Source organism: Quercus robur, chromosome 2 (assembly GCF_932294415.1).
Source record: "Quercus robur chromosome 2, dhQueRobu3.1, whole genome shotgun sequence".
Classification (NCBI taxonomy): Eukaryota; Viridiplantae; Streptophyta; class Magnoliopsida; order Fagales; family Fagaceae; genus Quercus; species Quercus robur.
In genome coordinates this window covers 56,167,362-56,184,949 of record NC_065535.1, presented here as the reverse complement: position 1 = coordinate 56,184,949, position 17,588 = coordinate 56,167,362, and the positions used below count along the sequence as shown (strand labels likewise).

The window sequence follows — 17,588 nt, the reverse complement described above, 5'->3', positions numbered from 1 at the left end:
TAAACCAGGGATAGATGTTTCATTACCAATTGATATATTGTATGTGTCTACTTATAGTTTGTGAATGATAAATCATTATTTTCACATGTATCACAATTTTTTTTTTTTTCTCTCACTAGTTACCGTCAATCACATCTGAATTATAGCAAAAATTTTGTCAATATATACTCACTCGTTTACTTATTAGTTCAGTTTCCTTTGGAGTGCCAGAAAAAGAAAGATAATATCATTGTTTTTCTTTTTCTCTTTTAGTTGCTATCAAAAAAAAAAAAAAGTATAGTTGCTATCAAAAAAAAAGTATAGAAGAGTTAAAAAATAGCAAAAATCATTATAAATTAGAAGTCCTCACTTTCAAAAAAGACATTTATATACTCAATTCTTTTTCTTTTTCCTTTGGTTTATTCAAAGAATGAATATGTAATAAGTCAGTAAATCACAATCACAAAATTTAAAATTATATATCATCAAAATATCTCTTATCATCATCAATTAAGAAACCGCGTATGCTTTGCCCCCATTTACTTGCCCTTTACTTGTTCCTTTCCTTCGCTTTCCGCCTTCTCTTTCCGCCAATTCAAGTTGTATATAAATACACAACCCCACACACGCCTCAGCCCTCACCATATTCTCTGTACTCAACTCTCTCTCTTGCAACACAACAACCAACCATGATACCTTCCTTCCTATTTTTCTTCTTCTTCACCTTCTTTTCTCTCTCAACCCAACATGACCAGAACCAAAACCAAAACCAAAACAACTCCTCACTCTCTCTCTCTTTCCCTCTTACTGCTCTTCATCTCCATCCAAACACCTCCTCATCTCTCAACCCTTCTCTTCTTTCTCCATACCCAAGACCCAAAACCACCCCATCATCACCGTACAGATACAAATCAACGTTTAAGTATTCAATGGCTCTGATCGTTTCTCTCCCAATAGGGACCCCACCACAGACCCAACAAATGGTTTTGGACACTGGCAGCCAACTCTCATGGATTCAGTGTCACAACAAAAAGAAGACCCCCAAAGTTCCACCTCCTCCTCCTCCTACGGCGTCGTTTGATCCTGCTCTTTCCTCTTCTTTCTCTGTCCTACCTTGTAACCATCCTATTTGTAAACCTCGAGTTCCCGATTTTACCCTCCCAACTTCTTGCGACAAAAACCGTCTCTGCCACTACTCTTACTTCTACGCGGACGGGACTTTAGCCGAGGGCAATCTTGTCCGAGAAAAATTCACATTTTCCCGTTCCGTTATGACCCCTCCTTTTGCCCTAGGTTGTGCACAAGATACTAGTGAAACCAAGGGTATTTTGGGAATGAACCTGGGACGCTTGTCATTTGCTTCCCAAGCCAAAATCTCTAAGTTCTCATATTGTGTCCCGACCCGGACGACCCGACCTGGGTCCTTACCCACCGGGTCATTTTACCTCGGTAACAACCCGAACTCTGCCAGATTTAAGTACGTTAACCTATTGACTTTCAAGCAAACTCAACGTATGCCTAACCTTGACCCTCTAGCCTACACGGTGGCAATGCAAGGGATAAGAATTGGTGCAAAAAAGCTCGACATCCCTCCGTCGGTTTTTCGACCCAACCCAAGCGGGTCGGGTCAGACCATGATTGATTCTGGATCCGAATTCACTTACTTGGTGGAGGAGGCATATAATAAGGTGAGGGAGGAGATTGTGAGATTGGTTGGCCCAAGACTAAAAAAAGGTTATGTGTACGAAGGAATGGCTGACATGTGTTTTGATGGGAATGCAATTGAGATCGGACGGCTGATAGGGAATATGGTGTTTGAGTTTGAAAAAGGGGTGGAGATTGTAGTGGAAAAAGAGCGGGTTTTAACTGACGTGGGACGTAGGGTCCACTGTATTGGAATTGGACGGTCTGATGGGCTAGGGGCTGCCAGTAATATAATTGGGAATATCCATCAGCAAAATCAATGGGTGGAATTTGATCTGGCAAATCGTAGAGTTGGGTTTGGTAAGGCTGATTGTAGCAGATCATTAGTGTAAGTGAGTGAGTGAGTAACACTATTGAAACACAATATTAGAAATGATGTAATAATATTTGATATATTTTCCGGAAAGTCTATATATGGATTCAACATAATTAAAGGCTCTTACTAGAAGGAGGAAAATAAATGAAATCAAGGAAGGCCCCATGTGAACATTAATATCAGAAGGACCGAGGGCCATTCCAAGAGTGGGGCAGGGCATCCATGAGATGAGATATATTATGTTTACGTACAAGCAATATTGTAATCGCTGATCAAAAATAGCTGTGTTGTATTATAAAGTTCAGAGCAATGTATATATATGAGGATGTGAATTATGTTATCATTTTTCTTTTCTTTTTTTGTGAGAAAGATTTCCTTGTCCCTGTGCAAAGCATGCATGCTTATTTTTAACAATTTAACTCGTAGTGTCCCAGAATAAACAATTTAACCAAAAAAAAAAAAAGGGGGGGGACAGATATCATTAAAAAAAAAAAAACACCTTCATGTTCATGTTGCTCAACTCCCCTACAGCTAGATTTGTTAGCTTCTTGGAAAACATGTTTTAGTGTCACCATCCATATGGTCGTGTTAGAAAGGGATCTACAATCCAAAATCCAACTTGGTTAATACATGAGGAAAAGATATCGGATGAGACCTTAATTAACTAAATAGTTAATTAATAAGGTGTCATTATCTAATTTAAATTTTATAATTTCAGTCTACAACTACAAAAGTTAGGCTCCTTTAAATTTTATATACCACTTAGTGTAAAATTGAAAACTGAAAACATTATAGTAAAATAATTTTTAAATGTGTGAATAGTGCTGTGGAACCCAGTTTTAAAGAAAAATTTGTTGAAATTCATACTTGCGGATCCCATGAACAATACACGGGACCCATAGAAAAAAAACACAGACCACAAGAAATGCAAGAAACGCACTATCCAAACTCAGCTATAATATATTATAAACTCGACTTAAAACACTAGCATTACTATTTTAGTGTGTCTTTTATAAATATTACTGTTTACTAAATAAATAAATAAATAAACAGCGAGAGACCATAACATATGCGGTATGCCCCAAAGCTCGAGATGAAGAGAGAACCTTCCTATCAAAATGCATGCATTTCCTTTTAGTTTTGTCACTTTTAAAATAGAACTTTTATACGAGTATCTGATAAGTTGCTTTGAATTAGTGCGAAACTAACAAATTCCTAATGCTAGGTTGCGTTAAAAATTTTATGTAGTGATAGGAATATTTTCAACTTCTCAAAATTTGTTTAACACTTTAGAGTTTTTAGTTATTCAAAGAGTCTTCAGTCACTAAAAGCATGTGGCACCACGTTGGCTTAGTCAAGCTCCCAAGGGAGCATCAGGCCCCCATGCCTATGGTGAGACCTAAGATAGCCATCAAACACCTACTCGTCCAGCATCTCATATGGCCAAGGATAGAACCAGGATTCAAACCTTGTTTGGGGGGGGGGGGGGGGGGGGGAGGAGGAATCGCTAAAGTCTTTTGCTTGAGGAATTAAACAATGTAGTTAATTTACTATGATCTACAAATTATTAAGGCAAAAATGCAAAACTGGTCCTCTAACTTTCACTGTTTTTCATTTTAGTCCTCTAACTTTCAATTTTGTCAATTTAGTCCTCTAACTTTTAATTTTTGTCAATTCAGGCCTCCGTTATAACTCAGTTAATGGCTGCCATTAGAACTCCTGAAACGACGCCGTTTTGCTTTTTATTTATTTTTTTTAATAAATTCGGAATTAAAAAAATATATATATATATATATATATATAAACATTAATGGGAACGACCCCCCCTGAAATCAAAACAAAACAAAGGAGCTTGCAGTTCCAAGAGGAATAGGAAGAAGAGGGAGAAGGATTTTGTTCGATTTGTCTCTGTGTTTGTCTAAATCTCCAATATGTTTTCATTTTTCTGCAGGTTTTTCTTAGCAACTAAACACAAAGAAAGGGATAGAGAGAGGGAGCGAAACATAGAAGCCATGAACATGGTTTTTCTCGGTGGCCGAGCTCGAACTTCGATGATACTGCAGCTCAGTTTAGAGATCCTCTTTCTCCTTTGGTTAAAGCCTGAACCAGTGAACCTGGTTTAGTTTGTCCATTACACAAACTACAAAGCGTCAAGGCTCAAGATTCTTTTTATCCTTAAAAAAAAAATTATTTATAAATAACTTAAATAAGCTGAGAGGGGGAATCTGGTAATCAATTTGTGGAATTGTATTTGTGAGAGTAGGAATAATCAAGAATTGAATTGGGTTAGTAGTGGATTCGAACGGTTTTGTCACCACTGTAAGAGGCGAAGACGAAAGGGGTTTCGGTGGTGCTAGTGGCCAGGTTCCAAGCGAGGCTCCATACTCTCTCAGTGTGGCCTTCGAGAGTTTGGAGTAGTTTCATCTCGCAAGCTCCTTCGTAAAACTCCATGGAGATTTGAGGAATGAGTCTGTGAAGAGTGTGTGAAAAAGAAGTTTTTGAGATTTGGGGGTTTGGGTGCTCTACATGTGCACAGTGTAGTTCGTCATTTCCATTAATGTTTTTTTTTTTTTTTTAATTTAGATTTTTCTTATTTTATTTTAATTCCGAATTTAAAAAAAAAAAAAAAAAAAAAAAAAAAAAAAAAAGGCAAAACGGCATCGTTTCAGGAGTTCTAACGGTAGCCACTAACTAAGTTGTAACGGAACTCTGAATTGAAAAAAATTAAAAGTTAGAGGACTGAATTGACAAAAATGAAAATTAGAGGACTGAAATGAAAAACGGTAAAAGTTAGAGGGTCAGTTTTGCATTTTTGCCAATTATTAATCATAGGGATCTATTATGGTTTAAAAATTGAATTGGACAAAGAACCGAGAATGAGAAGTTTTTGGTTTTTTGTCCAAAAGGGATCAAATCAATGACATCATATTATAATAATGTAATTAATATTATAAATACATAAAATTTTGGTTTGTGATTTGTAATTGTTTTGTTGGTACTTTTTTGTTATAGACCGGATTTGTGATGTTTGTTGGTAATTTAGGTTTGTTTAAGGGTTTTCCTTATTATCCAAATTTGTTAATTGTTTGTTGGTGTTTTAGTTTATTTAAAGGTTTATCACTTTATCTTGGCATTCTTGGAGTGACTGGGCAAAGGAAATTGTCTTCTTTTTTTTTTTTCTTTTTTTTTTTTTGGGTTTTCATGTGCCAGTTTGTAAAACTTTTGGGGAGGGGGGCCAAAAATAAATATTAAGAGTCAAAATCTTAAATTTTGTGTAAATAAATATATATATATATATATAATTTTTCAAAACCTAAGGTAGGTCCATCCCTGCATATGGCCGACAAAGGGCCCAGACTGATAGCCCTTCATACTTAACTCTACACCAATTGTGTGTTCTCCACTCAAATGTCCCTATATGGAAAGAACTTACATACCACGTCTAAAGATCTTTCTATGTATTTGTATCCTCCAAATATGGGAAGTTAGGGAAGAGCCTACAATCATAAGATCTTGGTCACTCTACACTGCTATATAAGCACCAAGCCCTCTCTTCTCCAAGGTACGTGAATTTTCTAACTCTTATACTTTTAGAGTTATTGGAGATTTTTCAGTCACTAACTTAACCTTTGGAGAGTCTTTGGCCGACACCCCACAGGTGCCCTCCATAGGTTCTTCAGGTACCTTCAATCGCCGCGCGTGTAAACAATCAACTCACTCACAATTTTATGCATCATCATGTAGAAATAATGAATTGTAGACCTCTTAAAATTGCTCTACATATGATAATAAGGAAGATTAGAAGAAACCCAAATAATAACAGTCAATTTCACTTATGAGTAGTTATAATTATGAAAATATTATATCTTTAAATTTATTGTTAGAAATTACACACAATAGAGTGAATAGACTGAAATGACATGACATCAAATTGAAAATTCAACACGAGGTGACCATTGTTGCTATTTTTTTTTCATGTACACCGACTTTTTTTGATGTTTAATGAAATGAGACTCTTCATCAAAGTATCAACGAAGTGTCGACGAAATGACACTCTGATATTTGTATAAATGTGACGATTTAAATTTATATTTTCTCACTCTATGGTTTTTGTAATGGAATATTCTAATTAAATAAAAAATTATACTCAATTGTACAAATATCAATGGGGAGTGTCAATTCATTAACTAGTAATATTTTTTCTAAAATATTCCAATGGGAAAGTTATGAAGCATGATGATATAGATTTATTTATTATTTTTTAAGAAGAAATACTACATACTTTTATTAGAAAAAAAATCAATTATAGTCGGTCAAAAGTACATCAGTAAGGTGTGGAGGAACACCCTCCATCTACATAGAAAAACTATCAATATATCTCACATATTTAGCTAGAAAAACTACTAATATATCTCGCATATTTAGCTACACTATGAGTTACAAAATTACCTAGTCTATCAGTATGAGAAAAAGAGATAGAACTAAAGGCATCTATAGCAGGTTTTACATCAGAAAGTAGCTTCCAAAGGAGGCAGGGACTCAACTTCACTCCTCAAGGCTTTGATGATAACTTAGGAGTCTCCCTTCAATGATAATTGATGATATTCCTAGTTCATGGACGAAAGTTATTGCTTTGACAGCAACCATATAGCTTCAACATCATCTGAAGATGGTGGGAGACAGATCTTTTCAGCTGTAGAAGCTATTACGTACTAGCGCCCGATGATCACGAACAACCACCCCCAGACCTGCTGCATTAATATCCTTGAACACAGCACTATAAAAATTAATTTTAAAGAAATAAGCCGATGAAGAGATCCATTTGACCCGTGGAGAAGTTGTAGCTGTTGGCTGAGCAAAAGATGAAGGGAGAGCATGATATAGATTTTTTTTTTTTTTTTTTTTTTTTTTTGAGGGGGTGCATGATATAGATTTATTTGTTGCATTTTGTATAAATTGAAGAGGAGTATCATTACATCCATAATTTAGGGAGAATATTATTTCCTAAAATCGAGAGAGAGAGCTAAAATTTACCCCCTTCTTTTGTTCGTAAATACTTCTCTAGTATTTAATAAGTTGCTTTAATTACTAGCCTCCAAAGTCATACAATTAATTTTCTTTTTTTAAGAAGTCATACAATTAATTTTTTTTTTTTTTAAGAATGGAATGTATAGTGTGTTGAAAAAGTGGTTATATAAAATAAATAAAATGACTTTTTGTGATGCAAAATGCATTTTTTTTATGCACAAGCAAATGAGAATGCTCTAACAAAGAAATTTATTCATTAAAATCCTATCTAAAACCAATTGCAAGACAAAAATGGCAAAATTAGTTTTATAGATATATCATAGATCATAAACAAAAACAACAATAAACCTAAATTAGTAAAAATAAAAGAGTAAATTGCAAATTACACCCCTAAAGTTTGGGGGTTTTTGGATTGTACACCCTGAAGTTTCAGAATTTGGAATTTATCCTGAAATTTGAGAGTGTTTAGATTTTACACCCTGACGTTTCAAAATTTGGATTTTGTCCTCTAAAGTTCGTGGATATTTGGATTTTATACTCCGAAATTCTAAAATATTATGGTGTAAAATCCAAATACCACCAAACTTTAGGGGGTAAAATCTAAATTCTAAAACTTCAGGGTGTAAAATTCAACCATTTCCAAACTTTAGAGATATAATTTAAAATTTACCCAAAATAAAAATATCAAGAACCAGAAAATTTTTCTATTGAGATTTTATGGTGTAAAATCCAAATACCACCAAATTTTAGGGAGTAAAATCTAAATTCTAAAACTTCAGGGTGTAAAATTGAACAATTTCCAAACTTTAGAGATGTAATTTACAATTTACCCAAAATAAAAATATCAAGAACCATAAAATTTTTCTGTTGAGATTTTGAGAGAGAGAGAGGGGATGAAAAATTGCAAATGATTTTTTTTTTTTTTTTAAGGGGTAGGGGGTGTTAAATTAAGCATAAGAGTACTTACCATTTATTTTATGACACCTACACCTATATAGTTTTTTAAAAAAGTGCATCCATAATTAACACCGCTAATACAAAAATCCAGAATTACATATTTGATATTTGTCGTTTCTTCTAACAAGAAATAAATGACATGGATTTTTTTTTTTTTTTTTTTTTTTTGTGGATACAAGATAAAAATTCTACTCTAGCATAATCTTTAACAAGAAATAAATGACATGGAGTATTTTATATATATATATATATTCAAGATAGAAATTTTACTCTAGCATGATCTAAATGTTTATGTATGTGAAGCTCCCTTCTGAAAACTTAAACTCTGGCGTTTACCACTCACATCCTATAAGCACTTATACTTATGGAGTGACTATCACACCAAGGGTGTGCAGTAGTGACATAGAGTATGTTTATTTTGATATTTCATGTCTCATTTTCTAGATACATCTATCATGGAAATATCACATGCTATGTTTTTGTTCATCTTAAAGCTAAAGTTTATTGAAATTGACCGACAAAATTATAAATATCCCAAAATGAACTAGGATTAAGATATTAAGGTCTATGTTTTAGCAGTTATCATAAACCAAAATCTATATATTGATGTTCTATCGGTTTTTTTTTTTTTTTTTTTTTTTTTTTTTTTTTTTTTTAAGTAATAAGAAATATGTTTTTTTTAAAAACCAAAATGCAAACAGAAATTTTTTCTTTTTTTAAATTGTGAAGGTAACACAATAAAATGCTAGATCATTCTTTAACCCTTTTTTTTTAAATGGTTGTGGTCTAGATGTTAGACAAGAGTATGTTTCAATTAGTTCAATTAGTAAAGTCTTTGATAGTTGAATAAGAGATTTGGGGTTCAATTCCTATCTACACTAAAAACCGATTGGTATTTTAGTCTGATAATAAAGAGCTATCATTAGACCAAGACACACACACAACAAGACAACAACGTAAATTCCTTTTACTTCAAAGTCCCACAGTCCTTGTGTTGCTTAGCAGTTGAGATTGTGCGGAAGATCTTAGGAGGAAAATGGTGAAGATCTTAGGAGGAAAATGGTAGGCTCCACTTTAGTTGGATGCGTGCGAAGTAGAGGACAGCTACTTCGAACTCTTTTGCCGTCCTAAATTCAAACTACTTCCACATATTCCCGACAAGCACCTGATTAAACTTCTTCTCCCACTTGATTAGTTAGAAAAAAAAAAATATCACTTTCCCACTATTTTTACCCCGTACTTGGCGTTCTTTTAGAGAAATGATATGTGCACAATATTTTTACAACATTTTTATAACAAATTTTAAGTGGCAAATTGTTATGAGTTGTTATTGTTGGAGCAAAAAAGTAATCTTAGTATTAGGTTCAAATTTGAACCAATAACAACTAATCACATATAATTTGTTATAAAAATGTTGTGGACATAACATCTCTCTTTCTTTTTATCACTTAGAATCTGTTGTCTTTCCGTATATTTAATTTGTTCTAACTTGTAAAGTTGTAAAGCTTTTTTATTCTCAAAGTAAGAGACTTAGTTAAAATTTGACATGGCAAATTGGAGCCAACTCAAAACTGAAGTTGATTTTTTCACTCAGGTAAAAATTGGTTCACCCATGATCCGACCTGTTTTTTTTTTTTACAGTGCAACCTAACCCTAGCTACCTAACTGATCTTTCACCTGATCCAATTTTTAAAACTTTTTTTTTTTTGTAAAATAAATAAATCAATTCAATTAAGACTTGGATGATTTACTAATTTATTTTAGGTTTATAGTGCACAACTCAAACTCAATTGACAATGGTAATATTAGTAAGCCATTCTTATTATTATTTTTAACGTTTGTTGATAGCGTCTTTCAAATAATAATAATAATAATATGTGTGGGGGTGATAAACCGGGAAGCCCATACCAATGTATATGTTGGGCCAGGGGCCCAGCCCAAGGAAGAACTCCTCCTCGAACAGGCTAGGCTGAGGAGAAAGGATACGGTCAGCTATCTGAAAGTGACGCATCGGACCACTCCACGAAAGAGGATAAGTATTAAGAAAGAAAATGGCAAAGAGAGGCACGGAAATATCTAAGAGAAAGCTGCTGCCAATGCATTAAGTGTTCTGCAACTAACTGGACCTTACTTTCCAGCCTTTACAACCACTCCAACGACTTTAGAGAGGGACTGATGGGACAAGTATCAGCACCATAAATCTAAACCGACACGTGAACGGTGGAACTGGGAGGGAGATAGTATAAAATAGAGGAGGGGACTGGGAACAAGTGGGGATGGAGGACAGATCAAGAATCAACCTCCTCCTCAGATAAAATCTGAGGATGACTCTCCCTAGTAAACTGACGTTATCTTTCTTTCTTTGTCACTTAGACATGTTGGTCACCAGTCTGATTCGCTAAGGCCCGAGTTTCCAACCCATTTCTCTACAAATTAATTGTATTGGGCTCATTGGATCAAGACTCCACATATTTTGGACTTGGACCCCAAATTATGACCCTACAATATGTCATTTAAATACAATAGTCTCAAGAAAGAAATTGAGTATCTAGTTTGGGGGGAGGGGGGGGGGGGGGGGTTAGTGGGGGCCATGGCCCCTTAACTTTTTAAAAATCCTCCCTCCTTCTGTATTTTTGGTATAAAAAAATAATGTTGGACATAAAATTCAATAATAGTCCCCCTATATTTTTACTAAAAACATGTAAATGCGTTTATATAGTTGAATAATGAATTTTTTATTCCCTCTAATTACTCTTTATGTCATACATAGCTCATTAAATTAAGTGTACTTAATGCATATCATACGTAATTTATTTATATTAAATTTTTATTAAATTAACTTGTATATTTTTAGACATGTCAAGATTTACTCTTTTTTTTTTTTTTTTTTTGCAAAGATGTAAAGAGTTATTTTGTACAATGTATACAAATCTGTATATTTAATGTACATAAATTTGGCTTCCAAACCTTCAAATAATTTACTCAATTGTGTTTGATATTCAATGTACACAAATTTTCAAAGAATATATAAAATTCTATATATTAAACATATACAATTTTTGATGTGCGAACATTTTTCTTCACAAATTGTTGAGAATGTATGTTTATGCATTCAATATCCAAACATTCAAAGAGTGTATACATTTTTTTTTTTTATTAAATGTTCTTTCAAAAAATTTACATGATTCTTCAAAGAATGTACACAATTCTATATATTCAATGTACAAATTTTAATAAAATGTACCTAATTCTGTACATTCAATGTATACAATTTTTTTATGTGTGGACTTTTTTTCATCACAAATTACTGAGAGCGTAAAATCTATACATTCTATATATAAACCTTCAAATTAAAGAAAGTAAAAATTATGTACAAATCTGTATTTTAATTTACATTTTCCAAATAATTTCACAATTTTATATATTCAAGGTATACAATTTTTCAAAAATGTTCACAATTTAGTTAATTAAATGTAAATAATTTTTCAAAACGGTACATATTTTTGTATATTCAATGTACACAATCTTTTACAAATATAAACAATTCTATTTATTCAATAAACTAATTTTTTTCAAAAAAATGTACACAATTATGTATCTTCAATGTATAGAACATACATAATTTTGTATATTTAATGTCCAAACTTTCAAAAAAATGTACATAATTATAAACCTTTTACCCTAAACCATAACCCTTAGACCATAAGCCATAAACCCTAAACTCTAAGCTCTAAACCTCAAATCCTAATAATTTGCTGAATAGAATTTATTGTAAAATTGTTATGAAAATTAATATGATGGATGTAGCATTACTCAAACTCTACTTTATTTTGGTTAGCAATTCTAAGATTTGTATAATTTTATTATTAAATGAAAAAAATATCAATTTGTTAATCCGAGCTCTTTCTTGACATGATTGAATCCAAATTAATTCATTTCAGACTAAATAATTTGCTACATGATTTACCTAGTGGCAAATACATGTTTTTTTTTTTTTTTTTTTTTTTTTTTTTTTTATGAGTCAACTTAAACTGGCTTGTTTCTAACCCGTTTAATATGACCTATTCTCGAACTGAACCCAATCGATCCGATCCGTTTGCCACATCTAGTTTAAATCCAGCTTTAAAGGACTAAAATTAAAGTTTGAACTTGTTCAGACCTCAAATTTGCTCTCTAGTCGTATGGTGCTTCTTTTTTCTTTCTTTTTTCCGTCAGTCCTAACAACTTAACTATTGTGCTACAAAATGTGGTTATTGCCAAACTTTTGCGAAGCCCTAAATCCCAGGCTACTCCTTGGATATTTTGTCACATTGTTTTGGCTTTTATGCCCCAAATGCTAATAGATATCTGCTTTGATACAAGACTTAGGAATTTGTTTGAACTCAACTGTTCTAAACAAAGTCTTTAGCGCATCTTCAATTACATGCACAGAACAAGAGAGAGTAGAGCCCACCAAATTCGGTTCCCTTAATAATACGAAAGAGTCAAGTTCCACTGCCTCATGTGAGTCAATCACAGTTATCGTCACAGTTGTTTGGCCTACTAAGACTTGTGCGAGAGGACGAGTTGTACCCAATCTTGCCGCACTAGTAGGACAAAGTTTGTAACTATCTTTATCAATCAATTACAGAATGATTTATAACATTATTTAAACAAATCATATTATGAATTATTTTTAGAAGTCTTTTATGGGAAAAATGATAAAATAATAAAAAATTTTAATGGTTTTTTTTTATTTTGCATGAAAGTGGTGTCAAAACTTTTCTAATATAATTTATTAACAATTACTCTAAAGACACCCGTTAACATGATCTAATAAAGAATTACTGCATAGCACATCTAGCAAGAGAGAGTGAGACTAGTTCCAAACTTCAAGTAGCTTTCAGTATTTTAGTTTTAGGAAAGAAAAAAAAAATCTAAGAAAAAGAAATCAGAATAGTGAAGACTGAAGAGTGAGAATGAGAGAGAAATCCAAAAAACTAACTGTGATGGGCTGACATGGGTTGCGATGCGACTCATCCATCACCAATCTATAGGTGGTAATGGCAACAGAGAGAGAAGTGTAGGGCTTGAAGACTATAAAAAGAGACCCTCATGAGTAAAACGGTAAAACCCTCTATCAATAGTTGAGATTTTTCCAAGTGTATGCAGATCTCCCACTTTTCTTTTGTTGTTCTTAATATTTTGAACAAATGCGTTGATGCCATGTGGTGATCGTTTCTGACAGTCTGAGACATATATGGGCCGTCGCAATTAAAAAAATCTGGATGCATATGGGACACATGCATGCAATTGTATCAGCGACATGTCCATGTCCGACATGGACTCGTTGCTCATGTTAGTGCGCCCTTGCTTCACAGTTTTTTTTTTTTTTTTTGATAGATGTTTCACAGTTATTGACTAACGTGAGAAACTAGAAAGTTACAAATGGGAGTATTATGTGTAGTTTTAATCATACGACTTTTTTAAATGAATTAACCAATGCCCTTAGGGCTTCCATTAACATTTCTCTCTTTTTTTTCTTTTTTTTGGATTGTTCAAGACTTATCGGTTTGTTGTGAGCTTAGTAATTTGTTTATTTGTTTTTATTATTTATTTTTTGATTATATCTTATTTGTTTTTATTATTTATTATTCGATATTGATATAATGTTATTCTACAAAATAATTATTAATTTATATAAGTTTACTAGGATGACCCCAACAAATCTTCCTTTCTTGATTATGTTGCCCCACAATGGATTACTCTTTTTTTCTTTGCTTCATTACTCTCCAAAATGCCCAAAATAAATAACAAAGATGCATGCAGACTTCAAATTAAAATTATTTTATAAATTTATGACTAATTGATAAACTCTAGAATGTAGGACCAAATATGATCGTAAACTCTGGGTTTATTTTTTTAATTGTTTATGTGAATGAGTGTGTGAATGCATTAATTAATTAAGAAAGAATTGAGTGGGTAGATTTCAAGTAGTTCATTTGGTATAGCCTCTTATAATCAAATAAAAAATTTAGGGTTCGAACCCCACTTACACTTAGACTTGATTAGTATTTTAATCTGAAAAAAATGAGTAATCATTATAGAATCAGCATCATAGGTTGGAATTATATCATATCTTAAATAAATAAATATTTTTTTAAAGGAAAAGAAAAAAGGAAGAATCGAGTGAAGGTCTCAAACCATTAGAATAAAATAACAAAAACTAATAAACAAATTTGTTTTTAACTTTTAAAATAATAAAAAAGTCTCTTTAATTAATGAATGTTGTGCGACTCTCTAGGAAAAACTGATTGATTGAAATTCCAAAGTCAATCTTAACTAATGCATTTGAACAATCACAAGGCTTATTTTAATGAGTCCAGTTCACAAGTAATATTAGGAGTTAAGACATTTATTAATGAATCATTTTTTAAAAATTTTAATATTACTTTTATGAAAAATATAAAAAATTATTAAAAACATCAATAAAATTTTTAATTTTCTCATAAAAATTTAAAATAGTTCTTGAACTAATGTGGTTAACTTTTTCTTATTTTTATATAATTTCCACAAAATTTAAAATCACTTATTGTATGAAAGATCGGATCATGCTTTTTCTTTTTTGTCAAAAAAGACGGTGGCGATTCCTAATATAGCATTTTGGTTTTTGACCATTTTCATTCAGAAAGTGAGATTCTGAGAGCGTGTGAAATGAATTAAGTTAGGTTCTCCATGATTGGCTGAAAGTGAGATTTCACTGTATTACACAGCTGTTCTCTGTTTTCTCGGTTGCCAGCTGTTCTCTTCTAGTCTTCTTAACCTCCCTTTTGTCTTTTGTTACATTCATCAATCATCTTTGCTGGAATTCACTTCCTTCTTTTCTTTTTACCTATATATGCACAATAATCCCTTTCTATACAAGCAAGTGGTTGGACTTTGTTAATGTACTTTTGGATTTTAATGGACAACGTCAAACTAAAATTTTGATCCCTACATATCTAAGTCGATTTCAATTTGATCAAGAGTCTTTGTAGATTTTATCTTATGTCTTATATGATAATAATTAAGTACAAATGATTTTTCCCTACTAATTATAACAATTAAATTATCAAAAATACAATTTCAATTTGTATTTTATACATTTTAGGATTATACTAGAATTTTTACCTTAAAATAATCATGTTCGCTCAAATAGTATTTGATTATATCAAAAGTTTTTTTTTTTTTTTTTTTTTTTTTTTTATCATAAAAGAATAATGTATTTTTTGAAAATCATGCAATCAATAGTTTTTAATATAAAACTCTAGCATAAAAATATTCAATTACTGAAGTTAGTATAAGAGCATTCGCGTCATGCCCCATGCATTTTTAGCCAAATTTAGTTTAAAATTCTCACTCGTCCCAGATATTTCACATGCTATTAGGGTGTTAAGCAGATATATGGCTAATCCTAGTGAAGAACATTTGCAAGCTGTGAAATGGATTCTTCGATATTTGAGAGGTACTGTATGAAAGCTCAATTAGTGTGAAAACACTAATACTTGTTTAGATCCTCAATTTTAAATTACAACTTAATTGCTTTTACTCAAACTTATTTAAGTGCGGAACAAGAGTAAAACATGCACAATAAACCTGAACACTACTCTAAGCCATAAGCAAGTACAATAAGCAATAAATGTAAAATTTAAAGAGTTGGGAAGAGAGATGCAAACACAAAATAACACTGAGATGTTTTATCGAAGAGAAAACCGAAGTACTCGGCGAAAAATTTCTCCGCGGCCCTCCAAGCTGTAATTAGACATCGCAAAACGGGTCAGAATTTTCTGACCCGACCTAACCCAATCCGAAAAATACCTGACCCGAACCCAATTTTTTTGACTCAAAGCAAAAACGGGTTGACCCGTGCCCGACTCATGTTTTTTGCAGGTCAACGCAACCCAACCTAACCCAAACCCGAACCATTTTTTAAAACTTTATTTTTTGGGTAAAAAATAAATAAATTGTGAGATTTAAGGAAACAATTAAAACATTTACATAACTGCATGCAAATTAATTGAAAGATGAATAGTTGAGCATTCTGTAATAAGTAAAAAATTTTAGATATCAAATAGCAAAATACATGCCAAGATAATCTTGTAACAGTAAAGTTAAGAATATAGACTTAAAATTATAGACATGTGTGAGAAACATTCACAAGTGTGAAAATAGTGAAGCCAAATTATCAAATTAGCATAAATTATGAATGCTTAGACATATTTTTTAACAATTTATGTCCAAAATAAATAGCTTTTAAAATAAATTATGATATTTCCTAAAGTGTGTGTTGCTTAACATTGATATGATATTCATAAAAGAGACCATGTATAAATAAGTAAACAATCAAATTTTAATGTATATCTCAAATTGAAATAGAGTGTCAACCACAATCGATAATGGATAAAATTAATTTTCAAGATTGTAAATTTCTTATATGTTTTTATTCTTTGTCAAATGAGTTATCCAATAAGTCATTTGTAATTTTGTTTTATATTTTGGAATGTTGATATTGTGTAGAAATAAAACTTGTGCATTTGTTTTACTAATCTTTGTATTATTTTGTTTTGCATAGCAATGTTAGGATTTGTATAATTTTAAAATTATTAAATAAGTATTAATAAGTTTAACTGAGTTCATTCTTGATATAAGTGGTGAATTCAAAGTAATGCATTTTATATAAAGTAATTTGTTATATGACTTTCCAAATGGTAAATACATGTTATTTCTTTATATAAAAAATAAAAACATGTGAAAAATACGAGTCAACCCAACCCAACCCAACCCGCAACCCAATTGACTCGAACCCATTTTTAACCCGCTTAAAATGACCCGTTTTTTACCCGCAACCCATTTGACCTAACCCGACCCACCTGTTTTGCCATGTCTAGCCGTAATCAATCCACTAGTGAATAAGTTGGAGTACATGAATATCAGAAAGACCCTCAAAACTTAATTTACTCAATGTATTTGAGCCCTCCAAGCTCCTGCTACCAACAGACTTCTCGGAGTCTTGTCTTCACTAGTTATCTGGATCCCGCAATTCTGCCCGATTGCATCCACCACTCAATGGCTTCTTCCAATACTTCCCAAAGGCACCAAAACTTCTCTCAACACTTAGAGTGGGTGAGGTAAATTTTTGGGCTAAGAACCTCTCAAGGATGTGTAGATGGAGAGATGGGAGTAGATAGAAACTTTAGAGAAATGATGTAAAGAATTGTGGGTAAAACAATCTCTAACTCTCAAGTGTTTGGCTAGGGTTTCTCTATCAAAAGTTTCTTCTGAAAATACTCCTTCTTCTTACATTTCTTGGGTAATGAGGGTTTATATAGTGTTGGTAAAGAATAGGAAAAACCACACTCCAAAAAGCAATTCGGTAGTGAGTTTCACGGGTCACTCACGACTTAGCCTGAGTTGCGAGTCACTCGCGAAATCCAGCCTGTCATGGACTTTTCAAATTCCAATATATGCTTCTCACGTGGTTTGTTCTGCGGGTCAGCAGTCACGAGTTAGTCACGAGTAAGTTGTAAAAACCACTTCTTCACAGATTCTTCACCAAACTTTCACACACAACCCTTAAATAAAATCC

The 17,588-nt window shown here is 32.4% G+C and overlaps 1 protein-coding gene across 1 annotated transcript; it reads left to right on the top strand.

Moving 5' to 3' along the window:
• The first annotated feature begins 573 nt into the window (after positions 1-573).
• Positions 574-2,342, top strand: LOC126714098 (aspartic proteinase PCS1). Its single transcript, XM_050414097.1, has one exon. The coding sequence runs from the start codon at positions 669-671 to the stop codon at positions 2,013-2,015; it is 1,347 nt and encodes a 448-aa protein (XP_050270054.1). The 5' UTR covers positions 574-668; the 3' UTR covers positions 2,016-2,342.
• The last annotated feature ends 15,246 nt before the right edge of the window (positions 2,343-17,588 follow it).

Excerpts from the sequence above, each read along its gene's own strand:
- LOC126714098 (XM_050414097.1), top strand. The coding sequence starts at position 669 with ATGATACCTTCCTTCCTATTTTTCTTCTTCTTCACCTTCTTTTCTCTC.